The sequence below is a fragment of the Podarcis muralis genome, chromosome 3, assembly GCF_964188315.1.
Source record: "Podarcis muralis chromosome 3, rPodMur119.hap1.1, whole genome shotgun sequence".
NCBI classification, from domain to species: Eukaryota; Metazoa; Chordata; class Lepidosauria; order Squamata; family Lacertidae; genus Podarcis; species Podarcis muralis.
This window is the reverse complement of record NC_135657.1, coordinates 89,453,396-89,477,145: the sequence shown is the minus strand read 5'-3', so window position 1 is coordinate 89,477,145 and position 23,750 is coordinate 89,453,396. Positions and strand designations below refer to the sequence as shown.

Here is a 23,750-nt window from a genome sequence, read left to right as displayed (position 1 = left end):
CAGCGGCGTCCCATCTGGCACCGCGCGCCTCGTCTGCTCCGCGGCTCAGTTGGCGACACTCGCTCGCCTGCCTGCCTGCCCGCCCGCCCGCGACCTGCTCTCGCTCTCTCTCTCCTTGAGAAAATGGCTGCCGTACGCCGCGCTCGCAGTGACTCCCGCTGCGTGGTCCGCTTCTCCGACCGAGAACTCTACTAAAATTCCCTTCCCGGCTTGTTTAACCGCTCGTAAGAGGAGGGGGTGAAGAAAACTTAAAAACCAGACATTATTCAAGGCACAAAAGACGGGGCCCTTAAACTGCCGGTCGTCACCGACGCTCGCGAAGAACCAGCCGAAGAGGCCGCTCGCGCCTTGAAACAGCCACAGCGCCCGCAGCCGCGCGAGAACGACCGTTGGACGGGCGGCCTGGGGTAGGAACTGCCTCGGCCTCAGCATGGTAAGGGAGGGGGGCGATGGCGGCGTGTGACGGGGGCGGGGCACGTCGGGGCTGAACGCGCCTCCCTCCTCCCTGCCCTCCTTTTCGTCCCGTGCGCAGACCCTCCCAGGTGTCAGGGGCCGTCCCGGATTTGCAGAAGCCATCCCGGTTTCTGATTCGATCCCTGGATTCTGACTTGATCCAGCTTTTCCTTACGGCATCCCTGTTGTCATCGGGAGAAATGTTGGAGGGGAAATTCTTCTCCCCAGTGATCCATCATGTTTGAAGTCCAGGGCAGATGATACGAGCACCGAGATGCAAAATTAAGCATATGACCGCTGTTATTTTGTGTGTGTGCATGCACATATATATGAATGTGCACATATGTGTATATGAATATGCGCGTATATGAATATGCGTGTGTATGCATATGTGTATATGAATATGTAGAATTACTGTATATACTTAAATACATGCATACATACAGGGAGCAGCCTTGAACCCCCAGGTCTTTGGAGAAGACTTCATCACTGCCTACAGCAGCTTCTATTCCTGAGTGGCCTATGGCGAGAGGAGGTGACTAACCAAAATAAAAATAATATAAATAATAAATAATAATAAATATACAAGAGCTACTGATGCCATCCATCCAGTGAGGCCCACAGAACTCAAGGAAGATTTTATATGAAACAATAGTGGAAACATTAGCATTAAGATATTTTTAGAATGTTTGATCCACTTTGAAAGCACTTTGGTCCCAAACTTTGAATCTGTTCATTGGATGAGTCTAGTTGAAGCTATCTATGATTTTCTTTAACACCTGATAATGAGTTAATAGGTTTGTATACAGTATATGTATTGAGCACTCAGAACTTGGGTGTCATGCATTTATATCCCAAGTAGCAAGAATGAGTCATTTGCTGAGCTGGGTGTGGTGCTGCACAACAGTTTTGCCAGTATGAACCTGCTTTTGAGCAGGTTGCAATTAAGATTTTTCTGAGTTTTAGGATCCCACAGTGAAGGAAAACTCAATCCAGGTAATATTCCTGTCAAGAACTAGTGTGAAAAATCAAATAGCAAGCCGCCTAAAATGACTCCTCTTCCCACTGTCTTGATTCTGTGCTTTCTTGTGAGTGTGGCTGAAGGTTTTTGTGAAAGGAAGTAAGAGACTTTCATGAGAGATAGTGGGAGGATTTTTTATTTTTCCACCTTCAGCTCTTTGTTGCAGCTGCTATACTAATTCCATATACACAGTCTATTTTCATGTGTATTTGTCCAGGCCTTGATGGTCTTGATACTGTTGAGGCTTAGTGTTGCTGTTTTTTAAATGGATGAATGACTTCATTTTGGTTTATATATTATATATATATTTTTATTGTTTCAAACTGCCCTATGTTTTCATCTGGAGCAAATGGCGTATAAGACTGGAACAAATAAAATACAGCATTACTTCATGCATGGTCTGATAAGGTTCTGTATTTGCATGCAGGATTGTACGTCAAGTTACTGTGACTCCGGTGTTTGTTCATCACTGCTTTATACAAATGAGGTGAATACAAAATTCTTTACCTAGAATGCCACATAGTTAAATTTACACTCGAAAAGTTCCTGTTTCAGAGCTTAGCTATAGATGTCTTAGTTTTAATAGTAAATAATAGTATTTGTCCACTTACCTTTTCTTCCAAAATATAGCTTATCTTAGGAAACACATCTTTAAATGTTTTTTAAACATTTTTGGTTGTCTTCTGCAAGGCTGTGTAAATGGTTTTATGTATCCTGTTTTATGTTTTTATTTATCTGTTGCATGAAGAGATCTCATTTTAAAAATGGCTACGGGGTTATCTTTCAGAAGACAGGTCAACCATTGAGCACAGTCTAAAGTTAGTAAACGATCCCATTAATAAACTGTAGCCAATTAATATTCATCTCCTTAGTATGAAGCAGTGATGAACAAACCCCAGAGTTGCAATGACATAGAAACCTGCATGCAAGTACTTATTATTATTATTTGATTTATAATATTTAATAATTTCAGAGGGTATACTTTGAGTATGAATAGTGGCTCATCTATAACATCTGCTTTAAAATTCTGTATGATCTTAGAGTAGGTGTTTTGTAGGATAAGAACAAATTATGGGACAATACTAATTTCATTAAAAATGTGACTTTAAGTACTAATTTCATGTGATTTATTCTCTCAGGCAGAAGGTGAAGAAGATTGTCACTCTGACATGGTAAGAGCAGATGACAATGAAAGGCCTGGGGAAGCAAATCTTCAGGTATGTCTGCTATTGTATTTTAGGGCATGGACTCATCTGCATAATTTAGTTCTTTGGTCTGTGTATTTTTTGCCCTTTCGTTGGTATACTTGTCCCAATCTAAACTTTAGAGCCAATGTATATGAATGCTTTGAACAGATAGGCAATTTGATAACATGCCTCGTTTGTTTCTTTGGACTGAAAAGTTTTAAGGGTTTTATTGTGCTATAATGTTCATAAAGATAAGTTAATTCCAGAGGCAGTAGAAGTAAGTTCTATCTGTGGATAAGAAATACTTTACAACCTGAGGGAGTGCATTAATTCATACAAAATGCTGTAATTCCTGGCTTCTTTCTAACTTCCAAGCTTTAAAATACTGACATAGTGTATATTGGTCACTCTTTGAAGAATGAGCTATAGTAAGCTCTTTCTGCAAATAGACTTTTCATTTTCCTTTAGGGTATTATCTTTTTGTGTAGATTGGGACATCTTAGCATCTTATTGTGACACCTGCCACATACTTATCCGAAGGATTTGAAGAATGTTGCAATTCTTAGTTTTCTTACAATAAATAGGAAATGGGACAGCTTATAATTTAGCAGCAATAATGATTGAGGAATTCACTTCATTTTTCAGCAAGTTAAATGATCCAGCGCAATTACTTTCACCAAATGAAAATACCCCAAAATAGTTCTTCACCATATTTACTCAGAAACTGGCTTAGAAAATAGTAGAAATTCATTGGTGATTAGGACCTTGCAATCTTGTTCAGAAAGCACTTGCTGAGATGGCTTAACTATATAATAAACAGTTTGTTTAGATGATTGTCAGAACCCATTTATTGGCATTCCATGTTTTTGTGATGTTTCAGTTGCACTGGGTTTGACAAGATGTACCAGAATCTATTTTGCTTGTTTCCAAACTTGCAAATTTGTCCTGGAAAGACCCACAACAAAGTGATTCTTTCTCACTAAAATTAGTAGCTATGAATACACTAAAATTCAGCAGCAAAATGTCAGTTACTGACTGGAATAAATAATACCTTCAGATTTTTTAAAAAAGTAAAATACCAAGAATCATTTGCTTCATTACATGGAAGAAATTATCTAAATATCTTGCACTTGTAGACACGTCTACCCAAATATTGGATTTAGTTTCTGGATTTCTAGGCAGAGCTCCAGATGTTCAGAGCACAATGGATGTTTGAACTTACCCCAGGGGTGAGCTCTACGGGTTTGGAGGTTCGATCCTGCAGAACGTCGGCAAGAGGGCCTTCAGTAAAGGCTGTAGATACCAAAGGAAAGCTGGAACTAGCAAAAGAGGAAAAGGTAAAGAAATTGAGCTTCTTATCTTCAGTGAGCTAATGGAATGCAATCTCTACGGGCTAAGCACTTAAAAAGCATGGGCTACTTTTTCTACTTCTGTTCTTACCGCTGTGCCATCTCTCCCTACTTTCTCATTCTGTTTCATCTTCTGAATTAACAGAATATGGACGTATTACCCTTAAAGCTGGGAAATACAGAAAGATGCTTTAAAATATTTATTTGGAAGATGTTGCTCAGAGTTCCTAAAATGCTTGTCTGGATCCAAGTTCAATGAAGAAAAGGGACTAGCCATGTTTATTGTAGATAAATTAGTAAAATGATGGGGACAAATTTTTATTAGGATAGATAAATTAGCAAGATAAAAATGACAAAAATCCTACTAATTTAACTTGCATGTGTAAATAGGAAGAATTCATAACAGAAGGAAGATGCATGTCAAAACCGAAAATGCTGAAGAACTTGATTCACCTCAATCACTTTTTTATAGTAAGCTAGACAGTTTTTCTTCTGAAGGAAAGTGGAATGACAATAACTATCTCCCTTTCCCATTTCTTTTTTGCTGTGTCTTTTTCATTCGATGCTCTAGGAAATTTTGGAGCAAATTTTATTTATCAAAAATAACACAATATGTTGGAAAAACTTGCTATTTCACTGATTTGTGTGTTCTGTTCTTAATTGCAAGACTTGGCAGAAATATTGCAGCTGTAATGTGCTCTGACGACTGTGCTTTCTCTCACAACTGCCTTAGACTTCACTTTTGGAAATCATCCCGCAGGTGCTTTCTTGCTTAATATGTCACCGATTTTTGCTCTAGGTGTAGAATCTACAAGGAGTTGCTGTTTTTTCCAGCAGATGCTAGTCACCATGATAGTATCAAATCATAATTTTATCTTACTCTTGGAAAAACTGCTGTAAAGATCCACAATGGCACATCCTCTTGTGGTCATTGTATTGAGATATTTTCAGAGTGGAATTACTGCTAGTTTCAGAACTACCGTAGATGGACAATTTAATTGTAAAACTGCAAAACAAATAGTAGAAGTAAAATGGTATTGCGAGGTGATGGAAGTTTAAGGTTAAGAAAATGACATATCTCAAACACAATCCATTTAGTTGGACAAGAAAAACTTCACTTCTGTGTGTCTTAATTTTATATTTAATGCTGATAAAACTTGCCATATATTATGATTGAGTAGTAATTTTATTTGGCTTCCTGGCAAGAGACTCAAACAATTCACTAATTTTTGTACAGGCAAGAGAACTGTTCCTGAAAGCAGTGGAACAAGAACAAAATGGGGCTCTTTATGAAGGTAATCTAATGTTTTTGTGTTTTAATCTTTATACAGTAAATTTCTGGATCTTAACTGTTGCATATGAACTGAATTCATAGGCTGCTGTGGGTGAAAACTACTATTTGTACAGTAATTGTTGGGAGGAAAGAATTGTGATCACAGCTGAGAGCTAGGCAGTTTTGTTTTCTCATCTGCTGATTAAGAATCCTGTTGCAAAAGTGAAGGACCGCTAACTACAGCAGATGACATGGGGCCTCTGGTGCCTTGGCTAGAATATTGATTTTGACTTGGGTGAACCATGTTAAATGCCCTGCTCAGTCATAAATTTAATTAGGTAGCCTTAGGGTGAGGGAAGAGATGTCTCAGTACCCTACCTCACAGGGATGTTGTGAGGATTAATAAATGATTCTAAAGCCCTTTTCTTTTTAAGAACTTCTAAACTTAACTGACAATTTCATTTTGAAGTATGTATTGGAATATATAGAACTTGTTGCTACATTTTTCTTTTAGCACTGCACGTGTGAATTGACAAGTACTCCTTGGCAGAAAATTATTACTTGCCAGGAGCCTAGTTCCTTTACTTGGGAAGGATTCAAAATCCAAGAATGTCTCACCTGTGGTGTGCTAACATGCCACCATGATATAAAGTACAGTGGTACCTTGGGTTACAAACACCTTGGGTTACAAACACCTCGGGTTACAAACACTTCGGGTTACAGACTCTGCTACTGTGGTAGTAGTACCTCAGGTTAAGAACTTCTCAGGATGAGAACAGAAATTGTGTGGCGGTGGCAGCAGGAGGCCCCATTAGCTAAAGTGGTACCTCAGGTTAAGAACGGTTTCAGGTTAAGAACAGACCTCTGGAACGAATTAAGTTTGTAACCAGAGGTACCACTGTACTGAATTTGGTTATATTTAGAAACCCAGCATCTGTCGGTGGCAGATAGGTGCCATTGACACTGGTGAACTTTCATAGCTAAGCAAGCTCTTCTACATGCAAATTCACCCTTGAGTCTTGATATCCAATTGGCACAACGTAATATATACACCCATGGGAAAGCTTCCTTTGCAGAAGGGATACTGTGCTAAAAAGTCACATAAATATTGGCCTGTGTCTAAATGGCTTTACTGATCACAATGTGATTAGGTACCTTCTAAACATATTGTTATGCAGCTTTTGTCATCTTCAATTTGGATTCTCTTAGGAGGACGTTTTGGTAAAAACTCTCAAGGAAATTCTACTGTTTCATACAGGAAATTATTACATGCTGCCGGTGCCTGAAAACAGCTTCTTGGGGGTCTTTAAAAAGGCTAAAACTAGTGAAATTTAAAGCTGTTAAATCCCCTTTTTTTTGCTGGAAAAAAGTCAAAGTGATGTCTAATTTGACTTGAATAAGATTTCTCTTAAGGATCCCTCTCTTCACTTTTATTGCTCAGTGTGAAACAAATTTTTACCAGCATTCTAATTTGAGAAGTAGTCTTGACATATAGAATAGGCAGCAGTGGGTGGTCTTTTAGGATCTTGCTAAATTTAACCTGCACAAAATAGCATACTATTCTATTTGTTGAGGGTAGTTCTTGTCTCTGGTTTTCTGAGGCTTCGATATTGAAAAACACAAACTAGCTCCTGTCCCAGTTTCCATGCTTATTAAATCCTATTTTTAAAAAAGAACCTTAAAATAGTTAGTAAAGGTAAAGGTACCCCTGCCCGTAGGGGCCAGTCTTGACAGACTCTAGGGTTGTGCGCCCATCTCACTCAAGAGGCCGGGGGCCAGCGCTGTCCAGAGACACTTCCGGGTCACGTGGCCAGCGTGACATCGCTGCTCTGGCGAGCCAGAGCTGCACACGGAACGCCGTTTACCTTCCCGCTAGTAAGCGGTCCCTATTTATCTACTTGCACCCAGGGGTGCTTTCGAACTGCTAGGTTGGCAGGCGCTGGGACCGAAGAACGGGAGCGCACCCCGCCGCGGGGATTCGAACCGCCGACCTTTCGATCGGCAAGCCCTAGGCGCTGAAGCTTTTACCCACAGCGCCACCCGCGTCCCTTAAAATAGTTGCTTCACTTTGAAACATGCTGCTTGTGTGAATAGCTGTAGCAAGTTATTCTTTTATATAAAAATGTTCGTACTCAAGAATGACTTCTAATGATCCTAACATTGATATTCCTGTCAAAGAAGAACATTAGGCTACAACCCTATGCCCACTTAAGTGTGAGTAAAACACTTAAAGTTCTACTGTGTCCAGAGTAAATATACATAGAGTTGCACTGTTTGTATACCCTTTAAAATACAATAGAATATTGTCTTTGTGCAGTTGGGATGCTGCACTAATATGTAATATTGCTAGGACAGGATAATTTTAGCCATATACAGTGGTGCCTCGCAAGACGAAAAGAATCCGTTCCACGAGTTTTTTCGTCTTGCAAAGCAAGCCCATTAGTGGATTAGCGCTATTAGCGGGCTTAGCGGATCAGCTGATAAGTGGCTTAGCGGATCAGCTGTTAAGCAGCTTAGCGGATCAGCTGATAAGCGGCTTAGCGATCAGCTGTTAAGCGGCTTAGTGGATCAGCTGATAAGCGGCTTAGTGGATCAGCTGATAAGCGGCTTAGCGGATCGGCTGTTAAGCGGCTTAGCGGATCGGCTGTTAAGCGGCTTAGCGGATCGGCTGTTAAGCGGCTTAGCGGATCGGCTGTTAAGCGGCTTAGCGGATCGGCTGTTAAGCGGCTTAGCGGATCGGCTGTTAAGCGGCTTAGCGGATCGGCTGTTAAGCGGCTTAGCGGATCGGCTGTTAAGCGGCTTGGGGGAAAAGGGGGGGGGGAGGGAAAAAACCCTGCAGGAACTCGCAAGACATTTTCGTCTTGCGAAGCAAGCCCATAGGAAATTCGTTTTGCGAAGCACCTCCAAAACGGAAAACCCTTTCGTCTAGCGGGTTTTCCGTCTTGTGAGGCATTCGTCTTGCGGGGCACCACTGTACCACATTTTAAAAATAATGCAACTTGCCCCATATAATAGAATTTTATCAATTTCGGTGATGTGCTAAGACTGTATTAGGCTGTGCTGCATTTGCTGCATAAGATTTTGCAACTTCACCTATTTCAACCTCATCTATTTTGGTTTCTACACTCCAGGCTGCTAGGTTAGTTCACCTGAGTCATATTGGTTCTGTGATGTTAACCCTTCTTTTCTTTTAAATAAAAAACTTTATAAAATTCGTGTGTGTGAATAACTTGGTATTTCTGCAAAATGAGACAGAATGATGATTAGAGAAAGTGCATTTATTACTAGAAGATGCACTGGAACAAATGTACTATTCTATAAAAAAGAGATTGATGAAATGTATCTATACCATAAACATATGGTAGAGTGCCAGTCCTTACAGTACAGTCTCAACACAGAAGGTTACTGGAAGGGAAGCATAATCTTTAAGAGATGCTCACAAAATTAATCTCTTTAATTGCTGCAACTCTGGTGATATCCATAGTGCCCTTTTGTAGGACACCCCATGTGTGATGACTTGCACACTATATCCCCTTTCATGTATCATATAGCCTCTTTCATGTTATAACAACTTTAATGTAGGGGCCATTGCATGCCAGTAGGCCTTTATAAGCCAGCGTGGTTAGAGTGTTGAGAGACCTGGGTTCAAAACCTCCACTCATCCATGAAGTTCACTGGGTGACCTTGGGCCAGTCACAGTCTCACATCCTAACATACTTCATAGGGATGTTGTGAGACTAAAATGGAGAGGAGAACCTTGCAACCCAAGTTCCTTGGATAAGAGGTGGGATATATATGTAGTAGACAGTACACTACTCTGCCCTAACTTGATTCCGAATGTGCCCATTTCAAATGAATGGTCTTAGAGTTCATCAGGTGGATTCCAAGGACCTAAGTATAAAACAAACCAGATTTTACACCTGCTGCTGATAGTGGGTGAATAATAGGTGGCCTGCAGGCCCTCAAATCCTTCTTCCCAAACTTAGGCTATCAAGGACCGTGGCAAGGAAGGCACCTAATAGCAGAAGCCTGATCATTCCTTGGTTGTCATAAGGGATTATGGGAAATGATAATGCAATAAGGATTGAACTGGGAAGCATTGGTGAAGTATGTTTTCTCAATAGCATTGGAGGAGTGTGTAGCTTTAACTGCTTATATTTTTCTTTCCACCTCTAGATTTTGGAAAGGGTGTGGAAGGGTTGTTATTACTATTTATTAAGTTTACATACTGCCCTATACCCACAGGTCTCAGGGCAGTTCACATTGTATTGAACCCCCTCCTAAATTGAGCCTGGGTTTTTAGGGTGGGGTTTGGGGTAGATTCAAAATGGACTTGGACATGGCTAAACTGAAAAAGGTCATTTGTGAACTTTCCCCTTATAAAAATCACTGCTGCTGTTACTATTTAAAATAAATGAATACAATACCAGTCCTAGCATTTATCAAATGACATGCTTAAAAAAGTAATATATTTTATAAAAGTTACTCACAATAAATGAAGCTAGACCTTAAGATGCTGTATTACTCAGTAAGAATAATATGAGAAAGATGCTAATGGAGCTACCATTGTAAGACTGGGATCCTAACTGATTGATCAAGAAATAAATTACCTTGAAATCAATGGGATTTGATATCATAGAATCTAGTGTAACCCCCTGCAATGCAGGAATATGCAGCTTTCCCATACAGGGACCAACCCTCAATCTTGGCCCTATCAGCACCATGCTTTAACCAATAAAGCATACAGTGGTGCCTCGCAAGACGAAATTAATCCGTTCCGCGAGTCTGTCTCTTCGTCTTGCGGTTTTTTCGTCTTGCGAAGCACGGCTATTAGCGGCTTAGTGGCTATTAACGGCTTAGCGGCTTTAAGAAAAAGGAAACAAACTCGCAAGAACTCGCAAGACGTTTCGTCTTGCGAAGCAAGCCCATAGGGAAATCCGTCTTGCGGAACGACTCAAAAAACGGAAAACCCTTTCGTCTAGCGAGTTTTTCGTCTTGCGAGGCATTCGTCTTGCGGGGCACCACTAGTTATAATCTAGCTGCATTTGATTCATTCCCTTCATTCAAACAGAAGGTTAAGTGCGAATAAGAGTACATAATTTTCACTGACATGTTGAAACATCCACTATACTTTTTATAGTCAGTAAGGCCCCATCTGCACTATAGATTTAAAGTCATATTACATCATTCTAAGCAGTCATAATGTTCCCCCAAAGAATCTTGGGAGCTGTAGTTAAGGGCACTAAGAGTTGCTAGGAAACCCTTATTCCCTTCAAAGAGCTAGTTTCCAGAGTAATTTAGGAATCAGTCCCTCTTCCCATGACTGTTTAAAGTGGTGTGATGCTGCTTTAAATGTATAGTGCAGATTATTATTGAATTTATGCCCTAGTCTTTCGGCCAACCTAGCAGTTCGAAAGCACCCCCGGGTGCAAGTAGATAAATAGGGACCGCTTACTGGCAGGAAGGTAAACGGCGTTTCCGTGTGCTGCGCTGGCTCACCAGATGCAGCTTGTCACGCTGGCCACGTGACCCGGAAGTGTCTGCGGACAGCGCTGGCCCCCGGCCTCTTAAGTGAGATGGGCGCACAACCCTAGAGTTTGTCAAGACTGGCCCATACGGGCAGGGGTACCTTTCCACGGAGCCCAAGGCTGCAAAGAAATACACCATTTAAAAACAAATGAATGCACTGCAAAACAGATTAAAACATTCCAAAAACGATTACAATTTTTAAAAAAACCTGAAATCGGTTGCAGTGAAAAACATTCAAAAAGCAGTTAAAACAGTCTTCCGTTCAGTGATCTTAGGGTTTCCAGGAACAGTATTCTTCAGACAGCAAAAGCCTTGTAAACTGGAACGTTTTCAAGTTCCTTCTGCAGGTTAATAATCACTAGAGAGACATTCAACAATTCAATAACTACCATTGAAAAGGATGTCTTAATGGGTCAGTGCCAACTGGCCAGCCCACCAAGATGTCACAGGCTATATATGAGGCCTAGATGAAATTTATAAAGACTAACCTGTGTTCTCCAGATGATGAACACCCAACTCCCATCAACCACAGCTAGAATGATCAGTGGCCTGGAATGATGGGAGTTGTAGTTCACTAGCTTCTGGAGCGCCATAGGTTCTCTGTCCCTGTTCTCACTGGTGGCTCCCAAGTGCTGCTTTGAGGATATTCACAAAGGAGATAGTAACCAACTTGTGTTGAAGAACTGGTGGATTTATACAGGTTTCATGAAACACTATTATCTGATATGAGCAAAAATAGGCCTTGTGGTAAAAGACGCTTTCAGTGTCTATATGCTGATGACACCCAGGCCTGCCTCTGTACCCTAGAATCTTCACCCCATCCAAGCACTGCTTATGTATAGATTCTATACACTGGCCATGGACATATTGCATACCTGCAACCTCTAAGGGGGAAGGCCAACTTATCTGCCCAGCTTGTAATGCATTTCTCTGCATAAACCATGTTTTACTTGTTTTGCTTGTTTTCCAAAGACTTAGTTGTTTTTGCAAAGCTGCTACTGCTGTGTTACAAACTCTCCAAACTTTTTGAGTTTGAAAAGTGGCTTGTCATGCTGTTTGGGGACTGTTGTATAAGACTTACAAGTCCAAATCCCTCCTCAACCTGCAGGACTAGTTACATGGTTCTTTGGGTCTTTCCCATTGATGTCAGTTAAAAATGATAGCTGAACATGCACTAGTGCATTAACTAATAGTGTGAGGTAGTCTTCCCTAGGAAGATACAATTGCCAGGGGAATTATTTCTCCTCTCTGGTCTCCCATTTCACCTTATTCCATATCTTGACTGGACCAGAAAAAATAAGGCCACATTGCCTATTCCTGACTGATAGAAGGCGACATGCTGACATTTTAATCTTTGGTTGATTGTGACTACTTTCATAGGTCCTTAGACAGTTTTAATGATTCAGGGGTTCAGCTTTAAGGTCCTTGTTGGTGTAAGAAGTGTATACAGTCGTACATTGGTTTTCGAAGAGCTTAGTTCATGAACAACTTGGAACTCGAACACCGCAAACTTGGAAGTAGGTGTTCTAGTTTGCAAACTTTGCCTCAGAAGCCGAACATCCGCCACAGCTTCTGATTGGCTGCAGGACGCTCCTGCAGCCAATCGGAAGCCACTCCTTGGTTTCCGAACATTTCAGAATTTGTATGGATTTCCGGAATGTGTTCTGTTTGACAACCAAGGTATGACTGTATGAATTTATTTAGTTCGTGGGCATAGACTGTCCCCCAAGATGTGTTTTACACACTTCTTATTTCATGGTAACCATTCATGATAATGAACTTGGATTCATGCATTTATTTTACAGAAATAAATATTGATCTTGGTCAACCTCTCCTACTGCCTCCTGGTATTTTATGAGTGCTCTGGGTGGGGGGCAACCCTTTGGAGCAGTTTTCCAGCATTGTTAGATATAACCAGAGAAATGTGCTAATAAGCATACTTTTCATGAAGATGCTCAGTAAAGTAAGTGCAGTTCATTTAAGTATACATTACTTTTATATTTAGCTATTAAGTTCTATCGTCTGGCTATGCAACTGGTCCCAGATATTGAGTTTAAGATCACCTACACCCGATCTCCAGATGGTGACAGTATTGGGAAAAGCTAGTAAGTATAATACACATATTATTTTGAAAGCTTAAGATGCTCATGAGGGAATATGCCGAATAGCTGCAATTCTAAACACTTAAACCCTAGTCCTATGCAGTGAGATATGCCTAAGTGCTCTGAAATCAGTAGGTTGAAATACACCTAACTGCAGAGTTTGCACAGTACAACCCTCTGTTTGTTTACTCAAACATAAATTTCACAGAGTTTGATGCAGCTTAATCCCAAATAAATGTGCAATCTTAAGAGTGAACCCTTAGCTTTATCTTCTTGGAAGCATGTTTCACTGAGCTCAATTGTACTTATATCTAAGTAGATATGAGTAGGTTTGAGCTGTATCATAATAATTTCCAGAACTAAGAGCCTGTCTGGAAATTTACTTATAAAAATATAGAATAGTATTGGTGAAAAACCCTCATTTAAATTGACAAGTATGAATATTGGTGACAGAAACCAATAAAGGTTGTTTCTAGAACATGATGTAAATAGGAAAGAACATTACCTTCAGGAACAAGGCTGCAATTCTAGATATACACACATATGGAAGTAAATTAATTGAAATTAATAGGTTCAGCATAAACATGGTTAAGGGGCTGTTGTATGATAATCTAATCTCTTTATGCTTCCTTCTTCTAGCATTGAAGATAATGAGAATGATAGCAAGGTGGCTGACCTTCTATCCTACTTTCAACAGCAATTTACTCTTCAGGAATCATCCATCAAACTGTGTCAGCCTGAGCTTGATATGAATCAGACGCATATCTCAGGTAAGGGAAGTTTTCATATTGAAATAGTGTGCACAGTAAAAAGGTAGACATGGGTTTTCATTTGAGCCTGGTAAACCTCTGCCTGAACTGTCCTTCGTTGTTGTTATAATTTGGAATGCTATAGGCTTAACACTACAATTTCCATGTTAAAAATACATATTTAGTGTCGGAAATGTGTAATAAAAATAGGGACATGCAGGGATTATTATTCTTTTTTGTTTACAGTTATTTTTAATCCTACCTTTTGTTTTTGCATTTAATTTCATAGGCTTCCTGACCCAAGTGAATGGAGGCCTATTTGTAAAGGCCATGATCTGCTGCTTGTTAGTAGTTGCTGTAAGAACTTACACTGCCATCTTCTTCTTGCTGGTTTTAAGAATCATATCCCTTTCAATAACACTCTAAAGCAGTGTTTCCCAACCTTGGGCCTCCAGCTGTTTTTGGACTACAACTCCCATCATCCCTAGCTAGCAAGACCAGTGGTCAGGGATGATGGGAATTGTAGTTCAAAAACAGCTGGAGGCCCAAGGTTGGGAAACACTGCTCTAAAGACTTCTTGCTTGGTTGTATTCTTGATAGTTACTTATTCTTTCTCCTTGTATGCTGGTGATAGCATGTGATGTATCCAACACAGTTGTCATCAGAAGAAGAGAGTTGACTTTATAGATGCTGAAATTCTTTGGTGCAGGTGATAGAGGGCTGCATGCTTCATGTAAACATTTTGTTGACATGCAGAATCATTACTTTAGCTTGCTTAGTGATATAAGCAGTCTCTGGAGAAACAGCTGTTTGGAACTAACACACTATGCTTAATATAGCTAAAGATAGTTATGATATCTTTATTAAAATAGTACAATTCTAAATAAACAGTGAATAATTCTGAGACACATCCAAAGAACCACTTATTTTGGAAGTAGCTATCTAAAATAGGCTGGGAGTAATGATATATAATTACTATTTATCTGTTTTTTCCAAAGTGTTGCCAATGGAGCTGATGATGTATATTTTTCGATGGGTGGTTTCCAGTGATCTGGACCTGAGGTCTTTAGAGCAGTTATCATTGGTCTGCAGAGGCTTCTACATTTGTGCCAGGTACAAACACAACTTTCATTTAAGAAACCTGTCATAGTTTGGTAGTCTGGATTAAATCGGGGTTGGGTATTTGGTTAAAAATATTTGGTAAATTGACTGGCCAAAGGATCAAGTATTTTTAAAGCATGTGTTTATTTTATAGTGTCACCTCCCTCACACAAAAATGAATTCCAGGACAGTATACCTAGAAATGGAAAATTACAGAAACATTTTAACCTTACTAGAACAACAAATAAGATATTTTAATCATAAACAGAGTTTATACTTGTGTTAAATACAAAAACAAACTAAAAACTTACTGTGAAACCATGAAATTTACTTCTTTAAAAATGGTAATAATTTGTGCTTGTAATTGTGCTTGATTCATGGAATAGTACTTTTTGACTTTTATCTTGGAATAAAAATAGAGGAGGGGGTTATTGATTTGTATTTTCTTGTTCTTGTTTTTGTTATATATTTTGTGCTTTTATTTTGTGAACCGCCCTGGGATTTGTGGATGAGAGGCGCTATACAAATTTTATAATTATTATTATTATAAAAAATAAAGTAAAATAACAGCAACTATGAAAAACAAAAGCCATGTTATAAAGGTAGTTTTGCTAAGTATAGAGCAGATCAGTTCATTGTCACATCCAGCTTCCTGCAACAAACAAAATGAGAGTAATGGCAGGTCCTAGATTGCCACATATTTGAGAGGTCTGAAGTTATAGGACATGGCCAGCAGGAGAAACTGTGCTGCTATGCTTGCCTCCGTATGAAGTAACAGGGATCACTCTGTTGCCTGCTTCCTCTGTGGTGTGTTACCCTGCTGCCTTCTACCCTGAAGTTCTCCATCCTTCCTTTTGATGGGATTCAGATCATTCCCATTTAAAAGCTCTAGCACTTCCCACCTCCTCACCCCCACCCCATCAGCAGTGAGCCAAATGACTCCCAATGACAACAGTAGCAGCTGCCTATTCTGACAGCCCAACCAACTAGCAAGAACGTGAACAGAACAACCTTTGATTTACGGGGAGGGGGGGGGAAACAGGCAGGCAGGCAGGCCAATCAGCTCCGTGGTTTATTTAAATTATTCACAGATTTGTTTTATGTATTTGGGGGGCAAACAAGGGATGGAGATAAATAGTGGAAATCTTGCCTGTCCTTGCAGTGCCTCCTTTGGGGGTAGGGATGAGGAGGATCAAAAAAAGGTGGACCACTTCACTGCTTATGGCAGAGATGCTTCTTGTGACCATTAGCAACTTTAGCGGATTTCTGTCTCCAGCACGAACTTGGCTGCTGGCATTCTTGTTATTTCTTCTGGAGTGTTCAAGCATGGTTGGCTCTCCTGCTTTGTGGGTCTAAAGACCTAAGGTGCATCTGGGGCTGTCCCATTCTGTCTCCGATCTAGCTCCCATTCTGGATTGTGCTGCATGGTCCCCAGTACTCATGAATCTTACTGCTTCTCAGATTTCAACTCTTCCCCCACCTCTCAAAAAACCCCACACTGCTGCTCTTTTACCTCCGAGCAGGCGAAACGTCCTCATCACTGCACAATCCTATGCAAGTTTACTCAGAAGTAAGTCCCACAGTGTTCTTTGAGGCTTATTCCTGGGTAATGTGTGTAGGGTTCATTTTTCCAAACTTTAGTCTAACAGTTTTGTTACTGTGGGGAAAATACAGGTCTATAAATTTAAACTGTAGCATAAATGCCATTCATAAATAGTCTCTTCACATCACAGCCAAATACATTCTTCCCTGTATTTTCAATTTCCCTTTTTTTTTCTTATGTGTTTTCTTTTTTTTTTACTAGGGACCCTGAAATCTGGCGTCAGGCTTGTTTGAAGGTTTGGGGCAGGACCTGTAACAAATTGGTTCCTTATACCTCATGGAGGGAAATGTTTTTGGAAAGACCTAGAGTTCGATTTGATGGTAAGGCAATCATTAACCAAGAAAAGCAGCACTTAAGACAATTGCAGCAGCATTTTCTCTCTTATTTAACTATATCTCAATGTAATATGTTAACTGGTCGGTTGCTGATATGTGAAGTGTTTGAGTGTTAGTTCGCCCAGGGGTTGAATGACTGGTAAAACTGAAGTGGTTGAGTTGGTGGGACTATATCCCATGCTTGATGCATTGACCTCATGCCACTAGATTGACTACAACTGTGTTGCAGTGGATAGGACTGCAGCATGTAAATTAATAAGAGAAAGATGAAGATCACTATGTGAGAGATCCAATGGATTTCAAAGAGGTTTTTAGATGGAATAATATAATTGAAAGTTTAAAAAATTATCACTTTATAAGCATGAATCATTTAAGAACTCAGTGGGTCATTGTTCATAAATTTATTGATATATCTCTTTTTTTACTTCCTATTCCATAGGTGTATACATCAGCAAGACAACATACATACGTCAAGGAGAACAGTCTCTTGATGGCTTCTATAGGGCATGGCACCAAGTGGACTATTACAGGTACAACTACTTCTTCGTGCAGTGCAGCTTGGTTATTCTTAATAGTGATAACTGCAGCAGATAAGACCCTAACTTGACAAATAATGCTCATGTATAATTTCGTAAGGATTAAGGTTTTAATTTCTAAATCATAGTTCTATTTTCAGTTGGAAACCACTGCAAATCACTTGGACTCAGTATTTCACATTGTGAACCCTTCCATGTTTCTCAAACTATGAGCATACAGAGCATTAACTGCTCTTGGATATGACACCCCAGTGCTAACTCTTCACACTGATATTCCTACTTGTGCTGCTGGTATAGCTCCAGTAGCACCATTGAATCTCTGTGATTGTGAAATTATGGGGACCTATGCTGTTCTGTTGCATTCTCTCACCAAGATCCAAAACACTGTGTGGTGAGCCTCTTTCTGGTCTCAAGACTCCCACATCCCCAAACATGGGACATTTGGGAGCAGTCTGCCGTTACATAAGAAACTATTTGAAATAGTTCTGGTGGTCAGAACTAAATAGTCAGACAAGTTCTGGTGGTACTGCGCTGACATTTGTATGCAGGTACAAGCCCCTTGCAGCATAATCACCTGTTTTCAAGTAGGAAAAATGTAAACATATATGGGAACTTGGTTTAAGTTGTATTTCTTTGTTTTGTTTTCAAGTTTATGTGATTTTACAGAAGGAGAATCATCCTTCCCGGGTTAATGTTGCTTAATTTTGTAGGTACATGAGATTCTTCCCAGATGGCCAAGTAATGATGCTAACAGCTCCGGAAGAACCTCAGTCTATTGTTCCTCGTTTACGAACTAAAAACACAAGGTGTGTTAAGTTTATGTATCACAGAATTTTATTTGTTATGCATTGAAAGGATTGGCGCCTCGTCTTTTAAGTAAGGGGGATGTCAGGATTTAAAGTAAGGTGTGAGCACTAAAATACTGTACCATTAACATTCAGGAGCAAACTAAAATACAAATTAAGTGGCTTGAGAGTTGCAGCCCCAAGTTGTCACTTAAAGAGAGGAAAGCAGTATCTGTGAAGTATTGTCAGCTCTTTGAGAAGTATATTTTAATGGAGTCTTTTCCTTCTAAACCTTAGAACGGATGCAATCCTGCTTGGCCATTATCGCCTTTCCCAGGATACGGACAATCAAACCAAAGTATTTGCTGTAATGACAAAGAAGAAGGAAGAGGTACATATGAAACCAAATGCTAGAGGACTGAGACATTGGTTAAGATAGCAAGAAAGCAGTAAATGCTTTCTTGAACACAATTTCTTAATAGAAAAGAAGCTATCAGCCTTGTTCCCAGCATTGCTTGGAAATTCCAAGACACACAAAAAAATCAGTTCACTTTTGATAGAATCGGCCTGCCATTTTGATTCAAAATGTTGTCAAACTTTATCCAAACATAGACAAAAATCTGCTTCTTAATCTCAAGAACAATTATGTGAAATTTGGTTACAATATCTTAAGAAGTATCAAGATGCATAGAGAACAGATAGGCAAATAACTTTTCAAAATAAATAGAAGATACATACACCACCAAAGTACTTCCACAAAGGCCCTCAATTTCCTTTTTAAAACCCATAAGTATAGTTTTTTGTTTTGTTATTGCTATGCTAAGCTGCCTTCTGGTATCACCTAATTACCAATTACTTAAAATGCTGTTTAAATGTAGACAGAGTTAACAACAATTTGTAATCTCTTTTGAAGGAGATAAATGAAGGGGGTTGGGCAAATACATGGTTTCTGCTCATGCCTTTGGATTATGCCTCATTTGTGATCTCTCTGTTGTTGCTGCTGCTCTGAACCAAATAATTAATGACTGTTAGCTGTGGGTTTAGGGGGAGGAATGTGAGCTTATGGGCAAGAAATAGAACATCAGAATTTTAGTGGGCAGGGAGAGAGAGAAAGTGGACAAGGATCAGTTGAAGCAAGGGATAGAAATTCAGGTGGAGGTAAGACTTTACGGGAGGTAAGCTGAGGACAGCAGAGGTGCCGAGAAGGACCTAGTTTCGTCTGTTTGTCTTCCTCCAGTAATTTTTTTGCAGGCCTCCACTGCTATGTTTTTAATAGGAGCTTTCTACTGTAAGTCTGGTTTTTAGATATTTTGATCTTTATAAGCCATTTAAATATAAATAGCATCCATTTTTCTGTAAAATAAGCTCAAACTGCTTAGGTGATGATTTTTCACCCAGAAAGCTGCCTGTTACTTACAGTTTCTCAGTTCTGACCATCCTGTTGTGATTGTTTTATGATAATGATAGGTTATCATATATAGAACCTACGTATTTTCACAAATGGAAAAATACAGGCAGTGTCATTTATTCGGCAGCCTTAACTCTGATTTTCAGCTTTGGCAACTATCTTTACTGTTACATTTTCTCGACAGCACTATATTGTTTCTGTTTCCATGTAGAAACCAATTGACTACCACAAGTACAGATATTTCTGTCGTGTCCCTGTGCAAGAAACCGACCACAGCTTTCATGTAGGGCTACAGCTGTGTTCCAGTGGCCGCCAGAGATTCAACAAGCTTGTTTGGATTCATCACTCTTGTCACATTACTTACAAGTAAGTTTTTGGATAAAAAGGGGAGAGGAAAGAATACTGTTTGGTTGGGATTAATGACAGAGAGTAGTCAGCCCTTCTGTCCCACTCCTCATGTTTGGTGCCTGGAGGAGGTGAGGATGCAGTGCCCCTCCATCAGCCTCTACCAGTAGGGAAGAGTGGTGATGGTGGGGGCTTTGCCATGGTGGTGGCCCCTAGGGATGGTCCTGAAGCAGTCTGTGGGACAGGGGGAGGAATTGCTAAAAATTGCCTTTACGCCCATTCCACCGATGGATGCATTAGCGAAAGAAAAACAATTGGATTTCCTCGACTACAAGAATTCGTAAATAGATGAGGCTTGGTACAGTCAACTCAGTCCTTAAGATAGATGGGGAAGATGCTTTGCTTGTGTTGTCCTGCATTAATCCATGGTTCAGGAATGCACAACAGGGTCATCTTGGTAGTGGCACCTGGTTTTGGAGATGCCATTCCCTTGAAGATAAATTTGTTCTCCTCACTATATACAGTATTCAGATGTCAGCTGAAGATATGTTTGCTTCCCCAGGCTTTTACAAATCGAGATTAGATAATTTTAATACTTAACAGTTGCAGGGTTTGGTTTTCTTTTTTGTAAATTTTAATGGTTCAAATAATTATTTGCTTTATGAGGTGGCATTACTCACAATCATGAGATTACTGGAATTCTTATTCCATCCCCCCCCCCCCCCGGCATTTACAAGGTGTTGGCCCACATGGCTTTCAGATCCATTTTTGCAGCCATAAGTTACAGAAACTAATAAAATGAAATGAAATCTTAAGATTTTGGGGGAGCTGAATTTTGTCTTCAGTACCATTTTCTGCAATATTGCAGCACCGGTCTAATGTGTTTCTGTACTATCTTTTCTAGGTCTACTGGTGAAACAGCAGTCTCTTCTTTTGACATTGACAAGATGTACACCCCTTTGTTCTTTGCACGAGTGAAGAGCTTTACTGCATTTTCAGAAAGACCTCTCTAAGAAGATCACATCTCTTACTCCTGCATGAAAAATTACAGCAAACAACACTTAAGTTATAAATGTGTGTATATATATACATATATATATATATATGAATTTTATTTTAAAAATGGGGGATCTTTTTGAAAGATATATACTGGAAATAATTTGATTTAGGGTGGCAGGGTTATTTTATTGGTTCTGAAGTCAAGTTTACACATTATTTTAAACTTGTTTATGTTGTGAAAAGACTTTGATAACATAAAAGGCATTTTTGCCATGTCGTTTTATGAGCAAATTTATAAGCTGTTCTCTTTCCAGCGTAAGGCTTCATCTGCCTATGCACCTTAAGTTCAGGAATTGTTCTAAACCTACTGCTGTACATAAGACATGGTGTGCGTGCATTGGGGGAAGGCTCAAAATGTGAAGAAATTGTCCTACATCTGTGCGTGGCCTACACAAATGTACAATAAATGTTTACTTTGAAATACATGTATTTGGGTTGCCTTTCAAGAAGAGACATTGACTTTGCTGTAAGCTGAAGCCTTACAAAAAAATTAAGCAAGGGAAGCAAAGTCGGAAGTTCAGCTTCAGTTGTTGCTATCTGTTTTGGCATCACGTTGTTTCAACAACTAGTAGTTGTTGCGTTGCAAGGGGTAGAAGATGAGCGAGAAGTCACATTGGGGAACTGGCTGCCTCTCTCCTCTTCTTGATCCGGGAAAGGATTTCAAGAAAGCAATTTGGAGCACTGAACTTGAAAGTGCATTGTTTCAATTACGTTATGCAAATGAGAATAGGGCTGTACTCAAGTATGTTTGTCTTTTCTTTGTTTAACCCTTCACCTAACTGCTAAGAATACAGTGGTGCCTCGCAAGACGAAAATAATCCGTTCCGCGAGTCTCTTCGTCTAGCGGTTTTTTTGTCTTGCGAAGCATGGCTATTAGCAGCTTAGCGGCTTAGCGGCTATTAAAGGCTTAGCGGCTAAAAGGCTATTAGTGGCTTAGCGGCTTAAAGGCTATTAGCGGCTTAGAAAAGGGGGGGGGAGCGAAAAGACTCGCAAGACATTTTCGTCTTGCAAAGCAAGCCCATAGGGAAAATCGTCTTGCGAAGCGCATCGGAAAACCCTTTCGTCTAGCAGGTTTTTCGTCTTGCGGGGCACCACTGTACTGCACACCCCTTGGGTGTTTTGTCACACTAAACTGATTTTTTTGCTTTTGGGGACTCCTACAGATGTTCAGGTACTGTGTGCTGCTTCTCCTGCGTATGTACTTTGGGAGTTGAATGCAACTGCTGTATGACGCTTATCATAAATATGTACTTACAAACATAAAACTAAAGTTTCTAAATGTTTTTCTTCTCCCAGTTTGTGTTACATTTATTTATTTACAATCAAGCACATCCCTTTAAAATGCCGATTTATATTATTTATCGTAGGTTTGTCCCAGGAACTTCAGAACAATATGCTTGTTTTTGCTATCATTTTATCCACACAGCATCCCTATGAAGTAAGTTAGACAAGAAGGATGTTTTATTGAAGGCCACCCATTGATCTTCATTGTTGAATCAAGATTTGAACTCAAGTCTCTAGTCTATATACAGTGTTTCTATTCAGTACACCAGACAGGCTTTTTAAAATAAAACAAATGGCTAGTTTATAGGACAAAGCACAGGGCTACGGTTCATAGCTACGAGGCAGAATCTCAAAATATTTTATACAGTAAAATTAAATGCATTTTTTATTAACCTTTTGGGGGGTCACAGCCTAAACTTGGAGACAATGGCTTGGGTCCACAGATGTCTTTCAGAAGTGACCTGCTGCAGCGTCCCTGTGTCTCATCACATATCATTCCAGAGGACAAGCTTTTTGGAGGTTCAAGGAAGGGGCTGTAGGACAAAAGAGCTCCATTGCATAGAGGTTCCACTAACCTATCTGAGCATCCAACCCTAGTGGCTAGGATCTAAAGAACTATCTGGGTGTGGTAGATTTCCTCCCCTTAGCTGGCGCTGTTACAAATAGCTTATGAAGTCCTGCTGCTGTTTTCAAAAGTGCTTTGCCATACTTTTGTGGAAGACGTTTTAGAAGTATAAGTCCAAAGTCCCTCGGGATACAGTAGATCTGCTTACTTCTGGATTCTAGCAGTATTTTGAATTCAGTTGCTAGAGTTGTAAGGTCCAATTATATGACTGCAAATACAGGTTGTTTACTTTAAACATAAATTGCCAGTGCACTTTTGAACTCTTGAGTAAATTGACACAACTTATATTCACACATCTGCAATCTCCGTTCAAGGAGAAGTGCTCAGGGTCAGTTTTTTTAACCCATCCACACATTCAAACCAAGCAGACAGAAGTATTTGCTCAGATTGAAAAAAAGTCACTGTATTTTTTTAACCATGATCTGCTCTCTTGGTTGTTAATTTAGAACCATTTTCATGACAAAGGGAAATGTATCCCTATTAATTCTCCTTGACTTATCAGTGGCTTTCAATACTATCGATTATGGGACCCTTCTGGAGCGACTGCAAGTTTCAGGCAGTGGCACCACTCAGAGGTGGCTCTGCTCCTCCTTGGATGGACGTTTCCAGAAGGTGATGCCTTTCGGCCATGTGAAGCCTTCAATGTGGGTTCCTCAGGGTTCGATTTTATCACCTGTGCTGTTTTAACACCTACATAAAACCACTGAGTGAGGTTATCTAGAGGTTTGGAGTACGTTGTCAGCAATATGTTGATGACACAAAGTTCTACTTCTCCTTTACATCTGCAGGTGAGGCAGTGGATGTGCCGGACCATTGCCTTGCCTCAATCATGGATTGGATGAGAGCCAACCAACTCAAGCTTAGTCCATATAAAGCTGAGGCACTGTGGTTCTCTAGACTGAATGGATAGGAGCTTGCCTCTTCATGGGGTTACACTTACTCTGAAGGATCGGGTATGCAGGTTGTGGGTACTGCTGCATCCTTTGCTGTCATTTGAAGTTCAGGT

General features: G+C 40.0%; 1 protein-coding gene across 8 annotated transcripts; it reads left to right on the top strand.

Moving 5' to 3' along the window:
* Window positions 1–12: 12 nt before the first annotated feature.
* FBXO9 (F-box protein 9) lies at window positions 13–22,118 on the top strand. Of its 8 annotated transcripts, XM_028722591.2 has the most exons (14): window positions 18–433; window positions 1,902–1,961; window positions 2,614–2,691; window positions 3,840–3,998; window positions 5,248–5,305; window positions 12,818–12,917; window positions 13,554–13,684; window positions 14,662–14,776; window positions 16,569–16,687; window positions 17,142–17,232; window positions 17,949–18,044; window positions 18,321–18,414; window positions 19,643–19,797; window positions 20,681–22,118. In XM_028722591.2, the coding sequence occupies exons 1-14, from the start codon at window positions 431–433 to the stop codon at window positions 20,787–20,789; spliced, it is 1,368 nt and encodes a 455-aa protein (XP_028578424.2). In that variant the 5' UTR covers window positions 18–430; the 3' UTR covers window positions 20,790–22,118. The 8 variants fall into 8 exon arrangements, 7 of the variants coding, with proteins under 7 accessions (XP_028578428.2, XP_028578430.2, XP_028578429.2 ...); XR_003705792.2 differs by lacking the exon at window positions 18,321–18,414 and having other exon boundaries at window positions 13–433; XM_028722595.2 differs by lacking the exon at window positions 3,840–3,998 and having other exon boundaries at window positions 14–433.
* Window positions 22,119–23,750: the final 1,632 nt, after the last annotated feature.

What these genes read in the sequence shown, in the direction of transcription:
- FBXO9 (XM_028722591.2), top strand. An exon ending in TGACAAAGAAGAAGGAAGAG is followed by an intron (nt 18,415 to 19,642) that starts GTACATATGAAA and finishes GTTTCCATGTAG; the next exon opens with AAACCAATTGACTACCACAA. An exon ending in TCTTGTCACATTACTTACAA is followed by an intron (nt 19,798 to 20,680) that starts GTAAGTTTTTGG and finishes TATCTTTTCTAG; the next exon opens with GTCTACTGGTGAAACAGCAG.